The sequence below is a fragment of the Tiliqua scincoides genome, chromosome 2 (genome assembly GCF_035046505.1).
Source record: "Tiliqua scincoides isolate rTilSci1 chromosome 2, rTilSci1.hap2, whole genome shotgun sequence".
In the NCBI taxonomy this organism is placed as follows: domain Eukaryota; kingdom Metazoa; phylum Chordata; class Lepidosauria; order Squamata; family Scincidae; genus Tiliqua; species Tiliqua scincoides.
The window spans coordinates 144,567,075-144,588,587 of NC_089822.1; the positions used below are offsets into that span (position 1 = coordinate 144,567,075).

The 21,513-nt window shown below is 41.1% G+C and overlaps 1 protein-coding gene across 1 annotated transcript in view; it reads left to right on the top strand.

Annotated features, from left to right (window-relative positions):
* GNA13 (G protein subunit alpha 13) overlaps positions 1-21,500 on the top strand; it is a 46,014-nt gene extending 24,514 nt beyond the window's left edge. Inside the window, exons 3-4 of the mRNA XM_066613767.1 lie at positions 13,282-13,332; positions 15,148-21,500. Of these exons, the coding sequence (XP_066469864.1) occupies positions 13,282-13,332; positions 15,148-15,720 (624 nt within the window). The 3' untranslated portion in view covers positions 15,721-21,500. The remainder of the gene's footprint in view (positions 1-13,281; positions 13,333-15,147) is intronic.
* The last annotated feature ends 13 nt before the right edge of the window (positions 21,501-21,513 follow it).

Here is a 21,513-nt window from a genome sequence, read left to right on the forward strand (position 1 = left end):
ACATTTCTGTTTCTCATAGTCCTCCCCTTTTCCATTTTAAGCTTCCTGCTTTCTTCCCATCATTAGACAATGCAGAGTAACAGTGAAAGCTCCATAATAATCTAGTTCTGAAGGCTGTTTTGTAAGATTCAATTCTGGTATGGTTTGGTTTTTGTTTTTTTTAAAACATCTGGTGCAGCACACAGGAAATGCTGAAAAGAAGAACTAGGATAGTATAAGCAGAAGTAGCATGAACAGATGACTTGGTGACATTCTCATTGGAGGAGGGCAACCTCCCCTATAGTATAGTGATTTGTATGACAGAGTCTAGTCTGCTCAAAGTCTAAATCTCACCCTGCAGGCTATTTGTTATTACACTTCCTCTTATATGTTGGGGGAATGGTAAACTACCTGTATATCTTAACTAAAATCAAAAGGAAGATGAATATGTTAGAAATGTTAAATAGAATCAGAAATATTGAGATGAATGTCTTATTGTGTTATTGGTACAGGAATGTTGAAGGCTTAAGGAACCTTCTAATCAAATTCATTGAATGCTTGTTTGAATATCCAGTGGACCCTCCACATCAGTGGCTCTCATATCCGTGGGCTTAACCATTTGCAGATACAAAGGGTCTGCATGGGTGCCTCTGAAGGCTCCTTGCAGTTACTTACCTAGAACCACCAGAGGCCTCTACTGGGTTGCACTGGGTCAACAATCCACTCTGTTGGCCTCCATGGGTCCATAGAAGCCTCTGGAAGCTACTTCTGGTTTTCAGGAACAACTTCCTGTTTGACTGAAAGTAGCTCCCGGAGGCTTCTACAGGCCATTCTGAGGCCTGCAAATATTGTGGGTTGCAGGCCTGGCACAAACCTAAGAGGCCTCCGGAGGCTCCAGAGAAGTAATTGTGCAAACTTCAGGAGTAGACCCTCTGCATCCGAGAAATAACTGATCTGTGGAGGGGGGTCTGGACCCTGTGGATAAGGAGGGTCCACTATATACGCACATTTAACTCTGAAAAGCAGTCAGTTAAATTGATGAAGGTCTAAAACGCAAGATGGATATCTGACCAGTGCAATTGCAATTATTGTGTATTCTCCCAACAGCTCTGTGTTGTGTATTTCAGTCTAAGGGCCCTTAGAGTAGCCCCCATCCTCCAAGCATAATGTGACATTAAATAAGTTTGTAGCAAGAGAAACTGGAAGGATTTTACAAAGACAAAAATGGTAGAGCTGATAAATTCAGGCTGTTAGTCCTCTAATCCCAGCAACATGATATCCTGATTCCTACCCATTATAATGTGGGTGTGTTTCTCAAACTGAGGCTAGATATACAGAAACCCAAAAGGAAATTAGCATTTTCTGCAGAACAACTGTATGTTTAGATGCAAAACATACATGTGGGTTTCCTTATCTGTGAGCATTTTCCCATAGAGTAAGCCCAATGGTCTTTTCAGTTTTTATTCAGTGGCTAGTGAATCTTCCACAAGCTTTTTACATGTATGCTTGCAAAACTCATGTGATTGATATCTATGGGTTTGGAGCATTCCTTTATCACACTGTTTCTTCCCCTTCGCTTGTGGAGAATAGGAGAAAGGTGCAAAAGCAGACCTTGCTTGAATGTTAGATTGAGTAATGCTGGAAGAAACTGGTGTTCTTGGTTTTCAGCCTCTCCTGTCAGCAACAGAAGAAAAGGAAGGAGTAGAATATGTGGTTATTTTCTGTACACTAACAGCAGAATCTTATGCATGTCTCCTCAGAAGTAAATTTCCTTATGGCTTACTCCCAGGAAACTGTGTATATTGATTGCAGCTAGCTTTCCAGCAGTGACACAGTCATGCCAATGGGGCGCACACTGCATCTTGCAGTGGAATGAGCAGTTGGGGAGACCAGCTCAAGGTAATGGAATGTTTGTATCTTTACCTTGGCGCTGCATTGTGGCTCCATCAATTGTTAATTGTGGTTGATTCAGATTTGGCTATTTGGATTTGGTCCCATACTTAAGTACAGGTTAGGTTCCACAAGTCAAAACATACTTAAGTTGATACATTATCCTACGTAAACAAAATTGTGAATTACTTTATACAATAATTGAATAGCAGTATGTAATTTTTTTAAAAATCATAACCATTATTGCTAGTAAACCTGTTCTAAACTGTGAAAACAATGAATTTACAATATACTTACAGCCTTTCTTTCTCAGAAGTGCTTGCTGTGGCTGGCTGTTGATGTGGATGCCACTGGTTCCTCATGTTCTGGTGTATTCTTATCTACTCTCACAAAAAGTGATCAAGAGATGTCTGAAAAGTTGTGTTTTCTTCTTATAGATCAGTTATAGCATGAAATGGCCTCATGAACATCTGCTGATACTTTGCTGAACCTTTTATTGTTTGGGTCCTGAGACCTGGCACCTTCTCAATCATACTGAAAAAATTCTGCCAACTTTTGGGTTCCTCACCTTCCTTTTTCCTCCTCAGAACCTCAACGTCCTGTGATTTTAACTCTATCAGATCCTTGTTGGGCAACTCTTGGGCTTGGTATTGTGGAGATTGTGCTTTTGGGCTTGGCATTGTGGAGATCTTCCAGATCCAACTGCAGTTCCCTGCCCATGTTCATCATGTTGTAATGGAAATTCAGCAGGCTCATCTTACCAGCATTATTGTGCCTGCACAGAAGCATGAACAAAGGAAGTTGTGCACTTGTACTAAAAGTGCCAATGCATCAATCCCTAAATTTGGGACCCAGTGTACATTACTTAATCTTGAACTAGGGAATAATGCCAAAGACTTCACTGAGAAAGTAGGATTTCAGAGAAATAGAAAAGACATAATGCAGGCAATCTGAAAGTGAATTCCTGAAATAATTGGCAGCAAGGAACAAAGGCATAGTTTATTGTGGAACAGGTGACTTTTGGACAACTGAGTGTAGTGGAGTTGGAGAAGCAAATGTCATGGGCAGGAATGTACAGCAGCGAGATACAAGACATCTGGAAGGAAAAGGTCATAGAGGGCTTTGAAAGTAAGGACTAGGAGTTTGTGCTGAAATTGGGAGTGGACAGGAAACCAGTTTTCAGGTATTTGAGCAGGGATATGACTTGACAAAGAAGTGGATGAAGTTAGCGGAAAAATGTTGGATGGAAGTGATAGGTGAGATGAGAGAAAAGGAGGTTGCAGCAGTGAAGGCAAGCTATGACCAGAGTACAGTTTTTTTACAAACAGTTGAAGGGGCAGAAAGGAAAGAAGGGGTATGTGTGTGTTTTGCAATATTGTAGAAAAACCAACATGACTTTGCAACAGACTTGATATGGGGAATGAACAAGAAAAAAAGAGTCATAAATGGAACTTAGGCTTTCAAGCCCGCTCATCCATGTGGATGGTAACATCACTAATTGGTTAGAAGAACATATAAGAAGAGGAGTTTTGGAAGAAATAGTATCTCAATATCATTTCTAACAGTTGTAAAACTTTCAGAATATTGTCACTTTTGACCAAATTGTCATAAAATGTTATTAAAATCTGTGTGTTATCTCCACCAGATGTCAAATCCAGATTTACCAATTTTGTTGAGCCAACCACACATCACTTTCTGGTACTTTCCCTTAAGGTTACATTAGGTTTGCATAGGATCTTGAGGCAATTGGTCTGAACCAGCATATCAAAAGCATTTTGTACAGAGGGCATAACAACATTCATGGCATCTGCTGGGTCACTAGGCAGGAAGTGACCTGAAGTCAGCATTTTATTCTCACCTAGGAACTCAGTAACTGCAAATGACAGAGGAGAAACTATGTAAATCTTAATCAGTCATAAAGTAATTACAAGTCAGTAACTTGATGGTGCCTCAAACAAGGCAAATGCTACTCTGATGTATGATGGAAGCAACTTACAGTAGGGTTAGGAAAATATATTGAACGTTCACACTGTTATATATATCTTACTGTTCCATGTATCTGAAGATGGGTCCTTAGTCTGAACCTGTGGTTTTCAAACTCGCAGGGAGTTTGAATCCTGCAGTAAGTCTTTGTGGGGGTGGGGGGGAGGCAGCGGTGCGATCCCCAGGATCACACTGCTCAGTGGGGCTGCAGGGGCTTGGTGCACTTGTCCAAGCCCCCTGCAGCCTTCCGGGAGTGCGGGGAGCCCTGCGCAACCTTCGGCAGGGCTCCCCGGGTCAGGGAAGGTGACATCGGAGAGATTGTGCCCCGCTCCGCTAAAGCGGTGCACAATCCAGTTTAGCAGAGCAGGGCGGGATCGCTCCGCTGTCACCTTCCCTGACCCGGGGAGCCCTGCCGAAGGTTGCGCAGGGCTCCCCGCACCCCCGGAGGGCTGCAGGGGGCTTGGACAAGTGCACCAAGCCCCTGCAGCCTCACTGAGCTGCTGCTTCCTGGCTGCCCCGCCCCTTAAGGGGAAAGGGACCAGGACCTTCAGGCTGGGGCGTTGCGATGCCCCAGTTTGAATACCATTGGTCTGGACTATTAAATGATGGTGTGGTCACAATATCGGTTTTTTTAAAATAAAGTTATCTCTATTCTTTAAAAAGAAGCATACGCATGTCTAGTATGCAGGATGCACATAGTGTCCCTAATGTGATTTTATCGTCCCCCGTTTCCCTGCATGCTGGGAGATCCATTTGTTAAATGGATACTCTGAAGAGGTGAATGAATGTATAGGAGAAACGCCCTCTCAAAATACTTCAGTTCCACATGGGCTTAGTTAGGTCCCATTGAAAGCTACATCCAGGAAGCATTTCAGTCTCTTGAATGTCTACACTGAACATTCTATGTAAAGGTGCCATTCTTCAATAGGAGAGATTTCAAAATATTCCAAGTCTGTTCCATCAGTTTAGTCCCAGTGTCTGTGCCTCTTCTCTTACATTGGCTGTTTTACTTGGCTCTTGCTTTATAATTCCCACTGGTCTGCCTCTCCCTGTAACATTCCACTCAGCTATCTCGGAGCTGTATAAGGAGCTGGGTAGCCTGTCCTTTGTTTAACTGTGTCACCACCAAAGAGTCTCAACTCTTCCTATTGGCTTGATGCTCCACAGCTGCAGCCAATTATGCTAGATACAATTTTTTTTAGTTCCACAACTTCCGGCAAGATACTAAAACTGTGCTTAGAGAGCCAGGATGGTAATGGTTCTGGAGTTGGACACAGACCTGGAAGATCTAGGTTCAAATCCCCACTCAGCCATGAGCTTTCTGGGTCACCTTGGGCCAGTCACTCTCAGCCTAACCTGTCCTACAGGGAAGGAACTATATACACTACCCTGAGCTCCTTGGAGAAAGGGCAGTATAAAAATGTGAAAAATAAATAAAAATGCTGTACTTCATGTGAAGTCAAACATGTGAAATCAGAGCTCAATCAATTGGGTCATCAGAAATCTTCTATGGCAGTGGTGGCTAACCTACGGCATGCATGCCAGAGAGGGCACGCAGAACCGTGTCTGCGGGCACGCACACCATCACCCCAGCGGCCAGGCAGGAACCTCTAGGATCGCTACCCTGGGAGGTGCCAGCAGCTGCGCCTCTGCATGAGGAGCCAGCGCAGCCACAAAGCCAACCTCCTCCTGCTCAGCAGTAGCCGGGGCAAAGGAGGGAGCGGCGAGGCTAAGGGAGGAAAGGAACGGACAGCAGCAGGAAGAGGGAGATCAGGCGGACCTGATGGTGCTCCCAAGACACCCCATCTAGCCAGGCCCCCCAGGGAGGAGGAAGGCTGAGAGGCCCTCTGTCCAGCAGCCCAATAGGAGCACTTCCTCCCTCCCCTGTTTGGGGTAAGGTGGGTAGCTCACATGAGAGTGCGGCATGTGGGTGGGAACAGTGAAGTTGCTGCTGCTGCAGGCTTTGGGGAGCCAGCCCTTCACGTGGTGCTGGTCCTGAAGTAAGTCTCATTAAAGTCATTGGGGTTTGCGCCTGAGGCTAGGCTTGCAGCCCGAGAGCCCAATATTATGCATGTCTACTCAGGAGTCAGTTCGTTGTAGTCAGTGGGGCTTACTCCCAGGAAAGTGAGGGTAGGATTGCAGCCCTAGTCAAAAGGGCGGGGTTTGCTCCTAGTTAAAGAGCCCAATCCTATGCATGTCTACTTGGGAGTCAGTCCCATTATAGTTAATGGGGCTTGCTCCCAGGAAAGTGTGGCTAGGATTGCAGCTTGAGAGCCCGCTCCTATGCATGTCTACTCAGAAGTAAGCCCCAATATAGTGTGCATGTCTACTCAGAAGTCAACCCCATTACAGTGAATGAGGCTTACTCCCAAGAAAGGGTGGCCTTGCAGCCTTGGAGCCTGCTCCTGTGCGTGTCTACTCAGAAGTAAGCCCCATTAGAGTCGATGAGGCTTACTCCTAGGAAAGAGTGGCTGGGACTGCAGCCTTAGAGCCCACCTCTGTGGGTGGGGCTTTTAAAAAAAAAAAAATTTCGTGTTTGAGAAAATGAGCAGTGGCACGGTCTTGCAGCCACCCCCTCCCTGCCAATATTTCTTTACCCAGCATGTAATTAGTCTGCGGAACTCGTTGCCACAGGAAACAGTGATGACAACTTGCCTAGATGCCTTTAAGAAGGGATTGGACAAATTTCTAGAGAAAAAGTTCATTACAGGTTACAAGTAATAGTAGGTAAAAGATGTTAATGTATGAGTTTTTTCTAAACTAAAACCTCAGTATTCAGGTTAAATTGCTATGTTGGCACTTTGCGATAAATAAGTGGGTTTTGGGTTGCAGTTTGGGCACTCGGTCTCTAAAAGGTTCGCCGTCACTGTTCTATGGTCTCTTAAAAGAACTGAAACAATCCCTTTGACTGGCGTGTACTGTAGACTTGTAAATAACCACTTGGCTGGTTGCCTGTGGCAAATATGAATGGTCTCCTGGCAATCAGACAGGGAAGCTTTTGTAAATTGTTTCTTCATTTAAGCCAAAAGTGATGAGAGCATAGATATAAAAGGACAGATGGGTTTGTGAGCGAATATTAACTTTAGGACTTATTTGCAAGATGGGTGCACAGGCCTGGCCAGTGATTTCAAATCCTTGAAAAATGCTTTGAGTTCTTGTTCTAATGGCATTCACACTTTTGAGTCTGTGACGGCTCTGTTGCTAAACCTAAACCAGAGTAGAATAAAAGTTCACTTTGGTGACATTAGTATTTCCTAGTGGATATTGTCACTAAATTAGTGGTGTGAATTTAGTAGCAGCGGCTATTCTAGACAGGTATCATTCTTGCAAGACAATCTTCCAAAGCATTTTTCCTAAAACAGTAGTAGCAGGATACTGCGGTGGTTATCTTAATTCTGCTTCTTGCTTGCGATGGACATTTTGGATTTTCAAATCTCCTACATTTGTGAGTAATGTTCACAACCCCCGTCTTCCCTGTAGGAAGAATGTGTCATTTTATACTACACAAATAGTTACTACTGTTGCCTTTTAGCAAACTGAAACTGGATTCTGTGACTAATTTGCCAGTTGAATGACTCAAATGGAAATGGCTTGTGTGAATTAACACAACATTGACATAAAATACTTATTTTTTTCTTCAGATGTGTCATCGAAGTTGCAGGCTAAGAGTTTCTTTGAACACAATTCATTTTAAAAAACAGCATTTGCTAGCTGTACTACAATATTTGCTTGAACTTTCTTTGATAGATCACAAGGGGAAACCACGTGTTATCTAAATGCAGCATTTTTGAAAACTGAATACTTGATGATTATGAATCATTGCATTTGACAGTGGTCATATGTAGTTTACTCACTCTCTGCTGGAAGGGACCAAGCCCTTTAGCTGATCTTAGCCCTGGGTAACTCTGATGAATTCAAGAGAACAGATGTTCCATGAATAGTCAGAGGCAATGGCGGAAGACCAGCAAATGACAGAGGGCCTATTTAGCCTTGTACCAAAAGTACAAAGATGTTATAAAGCTAATTTGAAAGCCCCATGTACAGAAAACTGTGAGGCTTTCAATATCCTATGTTTTGTTGGGGAATTATTTGTTATTCGAATAGAAATGCCTGAGCTCTAATAGTAATGTGCAAAAGTTCAGTGTTAACATTTTACTAATATAGTGTTACTGATAATCTTGTAGTATAAGGAAGTTGGAGTGCATGTGTTCTTAATTAACTCTGAAATTGTGGGTTATTTCTCCTTTTGGGGGGGTATTTGGAGGAGCTTTTCATCTTGAAGACAGATCAGGCCTGGGGGGGAGGGGGGATTGACAGGACCAGTTCCCGCCATATCCTATCCTCACTCCTAAGCCTGATTTCCCAGCATGAGGCTGCTTGGACTTCTGCCAAAAATTTTGTTGGCATGAGCCTGAGTAGCTCCATTGCTGCTGCTGGGGCATACCCATGAGCAAGGGGACAAATGTCCCCTTGCCTCAGGGTCACCTTCAGCAGCCCCTTTCCCTCTGCTGAATACAGTTAATTAGAATTGCTCTGCTAGTCATTTTTTAACCCATTTTTATAGGTGATATGAAGTTCCCAAGTTACAAAAATCTTTGAGGTATGAGTATACAGGGTTACAAAAATGTGTCCAGATCTATCTTTGATATTCCAGGTAGAATATGGTTTGCCATTTGGTTGAGAAATCCAGAATTCAATGCTAAGAAACCTCAACTTGGCTCCCTTTTCCACCACAGATTCCTTTCTGACCTCAAACAAATTACTGAGTGGTTGACTTCTCAAAGGTGCAGATGAGACTTGGCACAACCTGTATTGTTTTAAAATGCTCAAGTGTTTTTTAATCTTCATATAATGTCTATAAAATGAGGGGATAGTCAAGATACAGAAGATGAACAAAATATAAAGCATGTTAGAATTATCTTGGATACGGTAGAGAGTGTTTTGTAGGCACCATTAGTTAGATCTTGGAAGCTCAACAAGTCTATGTAGGAATTTTACAAGGAAATTGCCACCCAGCCTCACCTCTCCAGGCTGAAATCCTATATACCTTTTTCTCAGAGTTAGCCCCATTGAAGACAATGGGACCTACTTCTGAGTAGGCATTGCTAAGAGTGTACTGTGAGGGAAATCAGGCTGCAAATGCAACAGTGTTGCCAATGACTCAGAAAGCAAAATATCTATGGATAGGACTCACTTCCTAGGAGGCCATTCTTAAAATGAGTCAAGAATTCTGTGTCTAATCATCTTTTTCTTCCAGTTGTACAGTTTTGAACAATTTCCTTGTCTAGTACAACTTGAAACATGTTTTTGCGAATTTTTTGATTCAGGTTGATGGGGCAACAGAAGTTGAAGTGAAAAGACAAAAATCGGAAGTTGTAGAGAGGAACTGAAGGAAAGAAATTTTACTTCCTTTGACTGCTGGAAGGTCTTCCTTAGACTCCACCTGGTTTTTAAGCATTTGACTGATGCTGCCCATACAGAGGAGTCAAAACTTGTTCTTTGAGGCTGAATTCCACAATGATTAGTCCTGCATATTTCTATACTGTACTTTCTGCCACAATTTGCTATGCGAACAAATTAATCTGCATGTTGGTGGTTCAGGGAATAATCCCTCAGAATAAATTTAAGTATGAGAGATGGAAATACATGGTACCCACTTGCATTTCATTTCATGCTGTTTCTGAAAAAGGGCTGGAATATCTTGGAGTTTAAGTGGTTTATTATGACAACAGCTTGCTTCTTTTGGATATATGAAGTGCCATGAGAAGATACATAAGTATAGGCTGAAACCCAAAAATAACAAGATGAAATATGAAGAATACGCCTGATCACAAGAGCTCCTAGGAACCTAGAATTGGTGGCAGGAGGAGGGACTTTTTTGCTTTTTCAGGTGGTAATTGGACATTGAAAGACTTACAGGAGATGTACTAGAAAAGGCCACCTTGCTGCATCATACTAGTCTCAACTGTGATTTGCCCTATGGTATTTGATGCAGTACCATTGTGCCTCTTACTAATGTGCATCGGTAGAACTTGCAGTCTGAAGATGAGTTTACCATGGTGGTGGACACTTAAGTCTGCCTGCTTTGCACACAATGTGACAGTCTGATTGCATCACACTGGACAGATTTACTGGAGGGGCTAGTATGTGACTCTGGCCATGGATTTCACTTATTTAGTTCCCCCTACTAGAGGTTTCTTCCACTTCGCATGTGGGCCTAGGATGTAATTTTCAGCTTAGTGTGAGTATGGAAGACAGTCTAGTTCTTGTAGTTTACAATACATATTTTTATTAAGTGCATGAGGCTTTGCTAACAGATGCATCTGTTCACTGTCTGAAATACTTCCTATTTTGTTTGATCAATGGCCTGTGTGAACAGGAAAGGGGCAGCAAATGCAGATGGGGAAAAGAACATGGCTTTGTCAGTATGCTTGTGTTAGAGTGAGTGGTAACTGTTTCAGGTTAAGAAATAATTTGTATTCAGGTTCAGGTCTTCCTCTTCTGCTAGCTTGAGAGAATTGGGATATGAGATAGTGCCTCTTAGATTTAGTTCAGAGCTCTGCTGAGATTGCTGGCTCAAGAATATGTTTTAATTTGTTTAGATTTGTGACCATAACTTTAGGATGCAAATACAATTGTCCCACAAATCCTTAGCTGCAAGTAATGGCTTGGATCCCAAGAATGACTTGCACATGCTAAAATTCTGCTGCAGTATGGGAGATTTTCCCATATGGGTGACAATCCCTCTTTCTCTGTCAGCAATCCCCTGCCCCAAATAAAATCCCTCTCTGAGGTTAAGAAACCTTGAGCTGGTTTTCTGGGAATACAGTTGGCTGCAAAGGACAGGTGGATTGGAAAAGTCTCCAACCCAAGAACTTTAATTCCTGCAAATCATTCTTTGGTTCTAACCCAGTGGATAGGGTGGGAATCCTGTGAGTTGCAACTAGAGTTTGAGGTATAGTAATTGATAAGTTTTGGGCACAAAGTGGCTTTGTATTTATTTTTCTATCATTAACTAGAAAGTTCATTGAACTGTCTTGTTGTATGGATTAGTAAACTGTCATTTTGAAAAGTCACTGAATTTCTAGTGAAATGTTTTCAAAAGATAACTTATTTGTCTGTGTATCAAAAGTTGCATAGAGAACAGAAGATGACCTATGATGGTTGCATTTGAAGTTGTATTCTACAAGCTGTTACACAGTATGTTAGCATGTTGTGAAGTTGCGCAAATACCCGCTGTAGTTTTGATAATAGGTTGTTTCCAGCTTTGAAATACTTGTGTAGTTTCTCACCTAACTTATTTTTAAGTGTTCTGGTGTCAGGTTATGTATAGAATACCTTAAAGTCAATTTGTGTGTGACAATTTTAGTATAAATACTTCATATTATTATTTGTGGTTCTCAGGGTGATGATCTCAGTCTTTTGGCTCATACATGTTCCCCACATGTATTCATGCATGCATATCCATCTATGTGTATGAAATGCATGTTTATATGAGCATGTTCATATGCAACTAAACTCTCCCCATATGTTCCATATGGTCCAAAAAAGGATGTGCAGAAGTATTTAAATATAATTGCATACCTGCAGACCTCGGATCTTACAAAATGTCCTCTGAAAAGGCTTGCTCCCATGTCTACACGATTTATTTTTTCAGTAATTCTGTTTATTTAATAAATTAATGCATTTATCTCTCTCCTTTCCTTGTTACAACTGAAGGCAGCTAACTATATTAAAAACACACCAAATTTCCCTTAAAATGTGAATAAATATTTTAACAAAGCTAAACTAAAAGCAATGGGTAAAAGCAGCAAGCATAAACAGATAAAGCCAAAGCATAATTTAGCTCAACTTGTCTCACAAACTGCACTGCTGAAATTCCCTCTTCTACACAATTGTTGGAGGTCCAAGAGCCCTGAATTTGAAAGGTTGGCCACCCCTGACTTGGATGATAATAATTTTGTGCCTCTACAGAATTATAGTGTTCAACTTGTACTCTGCCTTTCAGCATTCAGTGGCAGGCATGAACTAGAACTTAAGCATATGCATTACATTGTTCAAAAAGCATTGCTAAACTTGAACTAATTTCCTCTGTTTGCATTGCTTATAGCTTATAAGCAGAACTTGATGCTTATAGATGGTTGATGACTTGCACACCATGATTCTGTACACCTAGTTCTCTGCTGTCATTGTTTCTACAGAGTCATCCAGCTGAGGTTTTCTGAGCAGTGAGGGATTCCTTAAATAGAAACCTGCAGAAAGGTGCAGGAGATACCTCAGTGCCCTGCTGTGACCAATTTGCTAGATACTCGTACTTTTCCATTAAAATAACTCGTATTCACCATGACTTGGACTGCACATTGATAGATCCTTCTGGTTGTCTACTGCACTGTTTGTCCAGTTGCATTTGATTCTTTTCATGTTGTTCAGCTTGAGGACAGGATCAGGATTCTTGGTATCATGATGCTGTCCATGTGCTTGCTGGACCATTACGCACCTTGGCTGATGTGATTTACCTAGAGGGACTGGTTTAATGTGCAGGGACAGTGATAAATGCTTCCCTCCAGAGGATCTTCCAAGGCCCGCAGAGGCTGCGGACCACTGCTGCAGGCCTCAGAATGGCCTAAAAGGGGAAAAAAGCAGCTTCTGGTTTCATCGTAAAACCAAAAGTGCCATTTCAATGCCTTATAAAGCATTGGGAGACCTGTGGAAGCCCCTGGAGGGGCTTGAAAATGTCACTTCCAGTTTTAGTGTAAAACCAGAAGGTGGGGTTGTGTGCGTGTGTCACGTGTGGCTTCTGCAAGCCTCGGAAAGCCTCATCTGGATGCGAGGGGTACTCAACTCCCCTCGCCTCTGGAGGGTGGGGTTGTGTGCCCCTCCCCGATATCTGTGTTTTCAATTAACCGCAGAGGGGTTCTGGAATGGAATCCTTGTGACTATCAGGACATACCTGTACTTGATGGTGCTGCCCCACCTTCCTAAGTTATCTCCCTTTTTGTGCATTTCACTGGTGGTGGAAGTATATCTGGGCCTTCTCTATGGTGGCACCCAAATTGTGGGGCTCCCTCTCTCAAGAATGAAGGTTGGCATCATCTTTGCTGTTCTGGTGCTGGATAAAGACTTTTTGTTTCACTGGACCTGTGATGCTGCAGTTTGAATTGTTAGGTTGTTTTGATATTCTCACTATGGCTGATTGTTGGTACTGTTTTTGTGCTATTTGGTTTTGATTTTAGTTTATTCTCTGCTTGGATAAGAGGCGGAAATGTGAGTGGTTGTGTGTGTGTGTGTATTTTAATAATTTTTTTATTAGCTATTGAAATACAACACTCGTGCACCAGTTATATTTGGAAAGTCTAGTTCACATTGAACAGCTATAAATAAGCATATTATCTGTGAAAAAGCAATAACTGCACTTTCCTTTCGTTTTAGGGAGAATCTGTAAAATATTTTCTGGACAACTTGGATAAACTTGGAGAATCAGTAAGTTTAGTATCTCATTCTGCTTTTTAGGGCATTATTGCATGCTCAGAGGAATGTTGGTTTGTTTGCTATTTCTAATGTTCAGAAGCTAAGCAAACAAAACACTACTTATAGTTAATGATAGTGAATATCAGTGACACTTCCTCTGTTGTCCCATAGTGTTATAATTGATTTTAGTATCATTTGTGGCTCCATTTCCATCAAGGCTACAGAATTGTTCATAAGTACCAAAAGCCCCAGAGAAAATGCGGAAGTTAACAGTAGGTAACCCAGTATCATTTTTTTTCAGATGAAGTATTCCATTTCACTTCTTTAACTCAAGTTTACTGTTTCATAACTTCAGCTTGTATTTTTTTCTGATAGTTAGAAGCAGCGTTATGGATAGTCTTTGCTCCTGAAGCATAAAGGTTTTATTCTTTTGTTAGATAAGAAAAGAAACAGCACTGCAAACCTTGATAGAAAAAATAATGAACTTTCTCTGCCCCCCCCCTTTAAATTTTGGCTTTCTGTCTTTAAAGTTCTTCTGTTGCTTTCTACTTGTTAAAGAGTAAGTGATGTAAATTTGCAGGAACATGTTAGAAATTTTTGTTGGCTTGTGGAAAATACTCCCTTCAGCTACCTTTTAAATTGACAAGATGGAATTTGATCCATCTGTCTCCACAGGGCAGAAATAAGTTTCTCTCTTAAAGATACAGTAGTGTTCAGCTGAAGGGACATTCTTGTTGGCATCCTTCAGTCTCGGAAGACTATGGTGTCACGCTCTGAATGGTGGTTCTGGAACAGAGTGTCCTCTCCAGTGCGCGAAGCCTGGGTAAAGTAGGTATGGAGGATAGGCTGTTACCCATGCAGCAAATCCCCCCTCTCCACGTCACTGAAATGGTCCAATGGAAAGGCAGAAGCCAATACGGTTGGTTCCAGTGGCGTCGCAGGAGTTGCCAGAACGTGACTGTGTTCAGCCATGAAATGCCTTAGGGACTCCGGCTCCGGATTTTGCCTCGAGGTTGACTCCTGAAGCCTTTTCCATAATTGGATGTAGCCACAAGGCAGTGGAGGTTTGGGATCAGAGTTTTCCTTCTTTCAGATGAGCTGCCTTCCCAGGCTAATGAGTCCCATCTACCCGGTGGCTGTTTAGTCGCCTCTTACGACAAGTACAGCCAAACTGAGGGCCTATTCTTATCCCCAGCCCCCAGGGGAATGAAGGGACATTATTCAGTTCCTTAACCATATGGATGGTTCTGCAGAATGTCTGTAGCTTGTTGCAAGCTTGCTTGAATAGAGCCAGAGCCTACACCAGTGATTTTCAATCAGTGTGCCAGGGCACAGTAGTGTGTCACAAATGGACCACAGGTGTGCTGTGGGAGTTTGGGGAGAGTCATTTATTAGTAGGGTAATTATGGGATGTGAGCTCTCTACTAGCAGCATGGTATGCCTTGCCAGTTGCCAAAAAACTGATGGTGTGCCTTGACAATTTTAGTCAATGTGTCAGTGTGCCGTGAGATGAAAAAGGTTGAAAATCACTGGCCTAGACCAAACAGTTCCTCCTGTTCCCCATTACTTTCAGCTTCTCCTTTCACAAAAGCATAGTTTTAACACTTAGGCTTTTAATTAATTAATTGAGAGATGCCTAGGGACTTAGTATTCTCTTTATTATTTTTACTTCTGATGCCATGTCCTAGGCTCTTAACTGATTTGGAGATTTAAAATATTATGAAGGATTATTAAACATTCTCCTTTCCAGAATTTTTAGGGCAGCTAATTTAGGTTTCGGTAACATATATCAGGGCTTTATTAACTTGGGCTTTTTTTCTTTCTTAGGATTATCTTCCCTCTCAGCAAGATATTCTACTGGCACGAAGACCTACAAAAGGGATCCACGAGTATGATTTTGAGATTAAAAATGTTCCCTTCAAGATGGTTGATGTAGGTGGCCAAAGGTCAGAGCGAAAACGTTGGTTTGAGTGCTTTGACAGCGTCACGTCAATACTGTTCCTGGTTTCATCAAGTGAATTTGACCAGGTACTTATGGAAGATCGACTAACAAACCGTCTCACAGAATCTCTGAACATTTTTGAAACTATAGTCAACAACAGAGTTTTCAGCAACGTCTCCATCATTCTCTTCCTAAATAAGACAGACTTACTTGAGGAAAAAGTGCAAAGAGTGAGCATCAAAGACTATTTCCCAGAATTTGAAGGGGATCCCCACTGCTTACCAGATGTCCAAAAATTCCTGGTGGATTGTTTTCGTACCAAACGCCGGGACCAACAGCAGAAGCCCTTATACCACCACTTCACCACTGCTATTAATACCGAAAACATCCGCCTGGTATTCCGTGATGTCAAGGATACTATCCTTCATGACAACCTCAAACAGCTCATGCTACAGTGATGTGCATAAAAAACAAAAAAACTATGTGTTAATAGTTTACAGCAGGAGTTGGAGAGAAAAAAAACCTGGTCATGTCAGACCCCGTGATGTGTGGGTAGAAGCTGCTGCTGTTCAAGTTATTGCCAATTTCTCTTGAAATTCAGGCTTTACTCATTTCCACTGTAGCTTCCTCTTGAATTGGTTTTAATTTCTTAACAGACCTCAATTTTTTTTTAAAGCTAACTCCAAGTTTTAACCTCTTCCATCTTTGCAAACTGATAAAACCTATACTCCTGTAAAGACTGTTAACCTGTAGAATGTGGTTGAGAGAATTCACTTTGGAAACTTGACAAGTGAAAGCAGTTTGATGACATGTGAAAGAGCTATAGGAGAAATTTAATACATGTATAACTCTGGACTGCTCTCCAAGCTTAGCTTCTTCAAGATAGTTCTTCATAGAGAACACCTCTATTCTGTCTAATAATTAAGCTGTTTTGAAGTTTACAAATTCTGCTTCCATGCTAACAGAGGGTGCTTACAAATGGTACCAGAAAGGAAAACAGTTAAGTTCACTACCATTGAATATTTTGATCAACCATGAAAAGGGACCTCGAGTCTTATTGGTTATTGTTAGATCATGTGGTTTGAAACAATTTCCTAAGCTTTACATTTGGAGCTCAGTTAACTGAAATCTCACAGCTGCTTGTGGCTTTGGAAGCCTCTTCTCAGTGCTGTGAATAAACAGTTTAAAGACGCTCCTTGTTTTTGTACAGTTAGCTCAGATTATTGAGGTTTGAGTGATAAATGAAGAAAGTCAAGCAAAAGAATTTGTTTCTGCTAAATAGTGCCAGTGTTTATAGATCTCAGATGCATCCTGTTAAATAGTATGACAACACTGAGAGGACACACAGCTGCAGTTGACACAGTACTGGGCAATATATTGGTGGTCAAAAGGCAAAACTCCTTTTTCATTTTAGAGGGGGGAAAAAGCTTAAAGCAACTGTATGACTTCCCAGAAATGTCATTATACCTTATACCAAGTCAGACCATTGGTCCATGTAGCTCAGTATTGTCTGCGTACACTGACTGTTGATGGCTCTCCACGGTTTCAGAATGGCATTTCCCAGACCCTGCCTTGGAGTTGCCAAAGGTTGAACCCAGAGCTTTCTGCATGCAAAGCATGTGCTGTACCACTATTACAAAAAAAAAGAAAAAAGTCTCACTCCACCTCAAGTTGCTTCAAGGACTCAGCCTCAATTGCTTTCATAATTCAACCTTTCCAGCAAAAACTCACTGAAAATAACAGTTTTGTTGCACAAATTGCTTTTATTTTCATCTCAATTCTGAGGAAGCTGGTGATATCAGAGCTGACTTTGATTCTCAGGTATTGGCTAAAAGTCCATATATTACCAGTTACTCTGGATTTTCTAGAGCAATTACAAACTGTATCGCAGATCTTATGCTATGCTTTAGAGACAACAGCTCTAAACACTCCTGTTCTAATGCTTAACTGCCATAAATGTTTAATTGTTCGTATGACCAGAGATTAGCAGCACGATTTTCCTTTTTTTCCTATTGCACAGGCCAAATAACATTTGAGAGCAATAGCAGTGCACTAAGTGCTACTATTATGTAATCTTTCAGGAGGGGATAAAGTCAGAAAATGCCCTTATTTTTGGAAATTAATGTAGTTTTTCTAAATGTATTCAGGTAATTTAAGAGCTTGTGACAATTTTGTACTTTAATATAACAGGCTTAATCCTCTGTTCTTCTGTGGGCCTAGACCTGCATCAGTAAAAATGATTAATTGATGCACAATCTTTTAACCTGAAGTGCCTCTTAATTTGTTTTCCTTGCAGTGGCCTTACGTGAATGCCAATTTGCCTGAGTGTGGCCTGGGGGAAAAGGACCTATTGCCCTACTTGATTTCTAAACTCTGCACAAAGATTACCATTCTCTAGAGAATGGAAAAATCTCACAATTGAAATCTTAAGTATTCAGAAGCAGAGTATTGGTATTCTGGTGTTATTTCTTCCATTACAACATTCTGTCAGGAATCCATCAAAACGATCATTTATTTGTTGTGAGATCTAGAATGCTTTTTGTTTAACCTCTTTCTGCTAAGTAGCATCTTAACCATACCTGTTTTTAATCAGATTGCCCCACTGACTTAATCCAACAATTCACCTAATGATTTATGTGGAACAAGCAATTTACAGGGGGAAAAACCAAGAGTAATCAAGTTGCTTCATCTGACTGGTTTTTCATTGTATAAATGCTTACAGAATTCATTGAGCTGAAGAAATGTACTCTAGAAAGGTGGCTATAAGAGGACAATGAAGTGATTCAGTTCATTTAATTAAGCAAATCTCTGCTTTAGTCATAAAACAAAATATTTTAAACACTCGCTACATATGTAAACCCACTCCAAATGATGTGTCATGTCACATGTAATCTTTCTCCTTATACTCTGTGTGTTTACCACAGGCAGCCTTGGGAGAACATAAGAACAGCCCCGCTGCATCAGGCCATAGGCCCATCTAGTCCAGCTTCCTGTATCTTACAGTGGCCCACCAAATGCCTCAGGGAGCACACAAGACAACAAGAGACCTGCATCCTGGTGCCCTCCCTTGCATCTGGCATTCTGACGTAGCCATTTCTAAAATCCGGAGGTTGCACATAGCCATTATGGCTTGTAACCCATAATGGATTTTTCCTCCAGAAACTTGTCCAATCCCTGAGAGGGGGCTGCTTAACATGTTTTCCCACTCAAAATTGCACACAGCTGCTCTTCTCCCTTTAGAAGAAAAGGGAGACATACTTATATTTTTTCCCCCTGCAGCTTATGGGGTGGCAGTTTTATCAGGAAAACAAACAATAGAAAAAGGGTCTAGTCCCTCCCCTTATCAGTGCTCCATTTAGCTTGCCTTTGATTTAAAAGAAAAAAAGCTTGAGGGGGAAAATACATGCAGCTGTCACTTGTCCAGTTTTGGCTTAATTTATCACATGAAAACAGTATTGGGACCAGAAACCTTGAGAGGGATTTAGTTCTTCCTGGATTTGAATCTTGTATGTGCCATGAATTCATTAGGGGGTCTTAAGCAAGCCTTTCCACCTTCACCTAAATTCTCCAGCTGCAATATGGGAATAATGATACTTGCTCTACAGTGTTGTAAGGACAATTGATGACAATGTGCACACACAGAAAGCACTATACAGTGCTAAGTAATTATTAGTACTCTGTATAATTTGGTGGTCCTCCTCTAGCCCAAGAGATTAAACTTCCTGACCACCTAATAGGCAATCCCAATTATACTGAGTCTGGGTACCTGTTTGGGGTCCCCGGACAGATTGAAATCTAACTTTCCTATCCTCTCAAGTTGTCTTGTATACTCCATAGAAACTTTCAAAAAAGTCTCTAATAGTGCAAAAGCAGGTTGCCAAAAAAAGTGTCTTGCTAACAGAAATAGCATTGTTAGCCCTCAGATATCCTTCCAATTGACTTGTTGGATGTGCGTGGAAGGCTAAACCATACTTTTAATAGTCTAGTTGGAAATATTAGTAAAATTTTTGCATTTTCGGATGCAGCTTTTTCAGAAAGAGACAGGTTTGCCAGATACTGTTTTGTTATTAGAAAACTAATTTTCTCAAAAGTATTACTTTTTTTTAAATTACTTCCATTTAAATGTATATCTTGTATTCAGGGATTCTTTTAAATAACTAAAAATAGAATTTTTTTTCTTTTGACTTCAGTGGAACTAAAACTGATATTCTAGTGAAATTTGTGGCAGCCCCTATAATACAATGTATTAAACCTGAAACAAACCACTTAAAGTCAAGTTTTCGTTGACATTTTTAATAGGTTAGTCTTTTTAAAATAAATAAATAAAATGGCCTTAACTTCAGCCTCATGCCTTATTTGGGGGTAGCAAGACATCCATTCCTCTAAGCTTGAAAAATTCTATTTTCCCTCACTGTGAAGTAAGTGATAGCACAACTGCTGCCCCACTATCAGACTTCCTGCAAAGTTCTTCCCAGATGAAAAGAGCAGCTTCAGGAAGCCCAATGTTGGAGAAAGAGAGAGCACGGGCTTAGAATAAATGCAGGGGGTTTTCAGGAAGTGTATAGTCTTACAATTTTGGTTTTAGGAGACTAATTTTGTACGGTTCAGATTAGAGGCTAACCTTGGGAAACCTGAGTGTCAGGGTAATGCCAGATGTTCTTTGCTCTAGCCTCAGTGGTTCCTCTTCCAGGTGGATTAGATTTAGTGTATGCAAGAGCAGTGGCCTTCAACAGATGGGTCAAGACACAGAAGGTGGGTTGCATTCTGTTTCAAGCCTACACAGTTTGGACAGTCGATGCGGCAACCCCCACAAGTGACTTTGGAGGGGTTGTTTTGGCCAACCTGCCTAAGCATCAGTGAAAGTACCTTTCATTAACACATACCTACCTGCAAGCCCTATCCTGCTGTTATGGAGCTCTCTCTCTCTCTCTCTTTCTGCTTTTCAAAACTGAGTGAATGGTGCTGCTTTCTCTCTCCTTCCTTTCAGATGGCCTAGAACAGTGTTTCTCAAACTGTGGGTTGATACCCACTAAGGCAATTTCAGGTGGGTCCCCATTCATTTCAATGTGCATTTTATTTTTAATATACTAGACTTGATGCTACCATAGTATATGACTGCATTTAGGGGACTGTAACATTGTACATTTTAACATGTACATGCTTTTAGCAATGATAGGCAGTGGGACTTACTCTTGGGTAAATGTGGATAGGATAGCAGCTTTTGGGATGTTTGGGGAATAATCTTTTAAACAAATCAGCAACTACTTGGCAGATTTAGGAGGGTTCTTTATTTTAAATTTTAAACTTAACACTTATTGAAAACTTTTAATTTTAATTTGATTTTGTCGTGCAGGGTGTTAAAAGTTTTCCTGCTTGATTATGTCACTTCTGGCCATGACATCACTTCCAGTGGGTCCCAGCAAATTGTCATTCTAAAAACACAGTGGGTCCCAGTGTTAAAAGGTTTGAGAACCACTGGTCTAGAAGGGAAGAAGGGGCAGAATGACACAGTAGCAGCACATGATGATTGGCCAGCATCTGGCAGAGGAGAAATCCTTTATTACTTGACTTTGCCAATGGGTGTGTGCTCTTGAAGACAGTTCTGTGTTGCAGGTTGAAGGTTGCAGTGGATTCCAGTTCTTGACATGTTGAAGGCCATTGCGCTGAAGTGATGCTTACAAGCCAGCTTCTAATAGCCTTTCTGTTTGATGGTACAGTACCATAGACATCTCCAAAATCAGGCTCATTACATAGCACTGTAAAGGTGCCATTTGCAATTTTCTTTACCTTTGTACTTGAAAACAAATAATCGCAGCTTATTTAAAACTGTTTCCCTGTCTTTCAAGCGCAGTGAGAGTTTGTGTTCCATAAACCTTGGTCTAAAAATTATATTTTGTAACAACCTCACAAAAACGTTATCTAATTAATAAACCAAGATTTGTATTAGCTTTGTATAAATGTGGGGTGTGTTTTGGTGGCTTTGCATTTTTTATATGTTTAACTTTTGTAACTTTCCAGGAACTAAAACTGTTACTTTTGTAAGTTTCCCCCCTTGCCATAGTACAGCATTGGCAATAAATTATTTCTAAAGAAGGTCTTAAAAGGCATACTTTTTAAATGGTTTGATTACTAATAGATGAAAGCATTTTAGTTGTACATTGCAGAACTATTGCCAACCATTAATATTTGACTTGTGTAAAATAAATTACTGACGGTAAATAAACAATATCCATCCTCACCTGTGTGTGCAG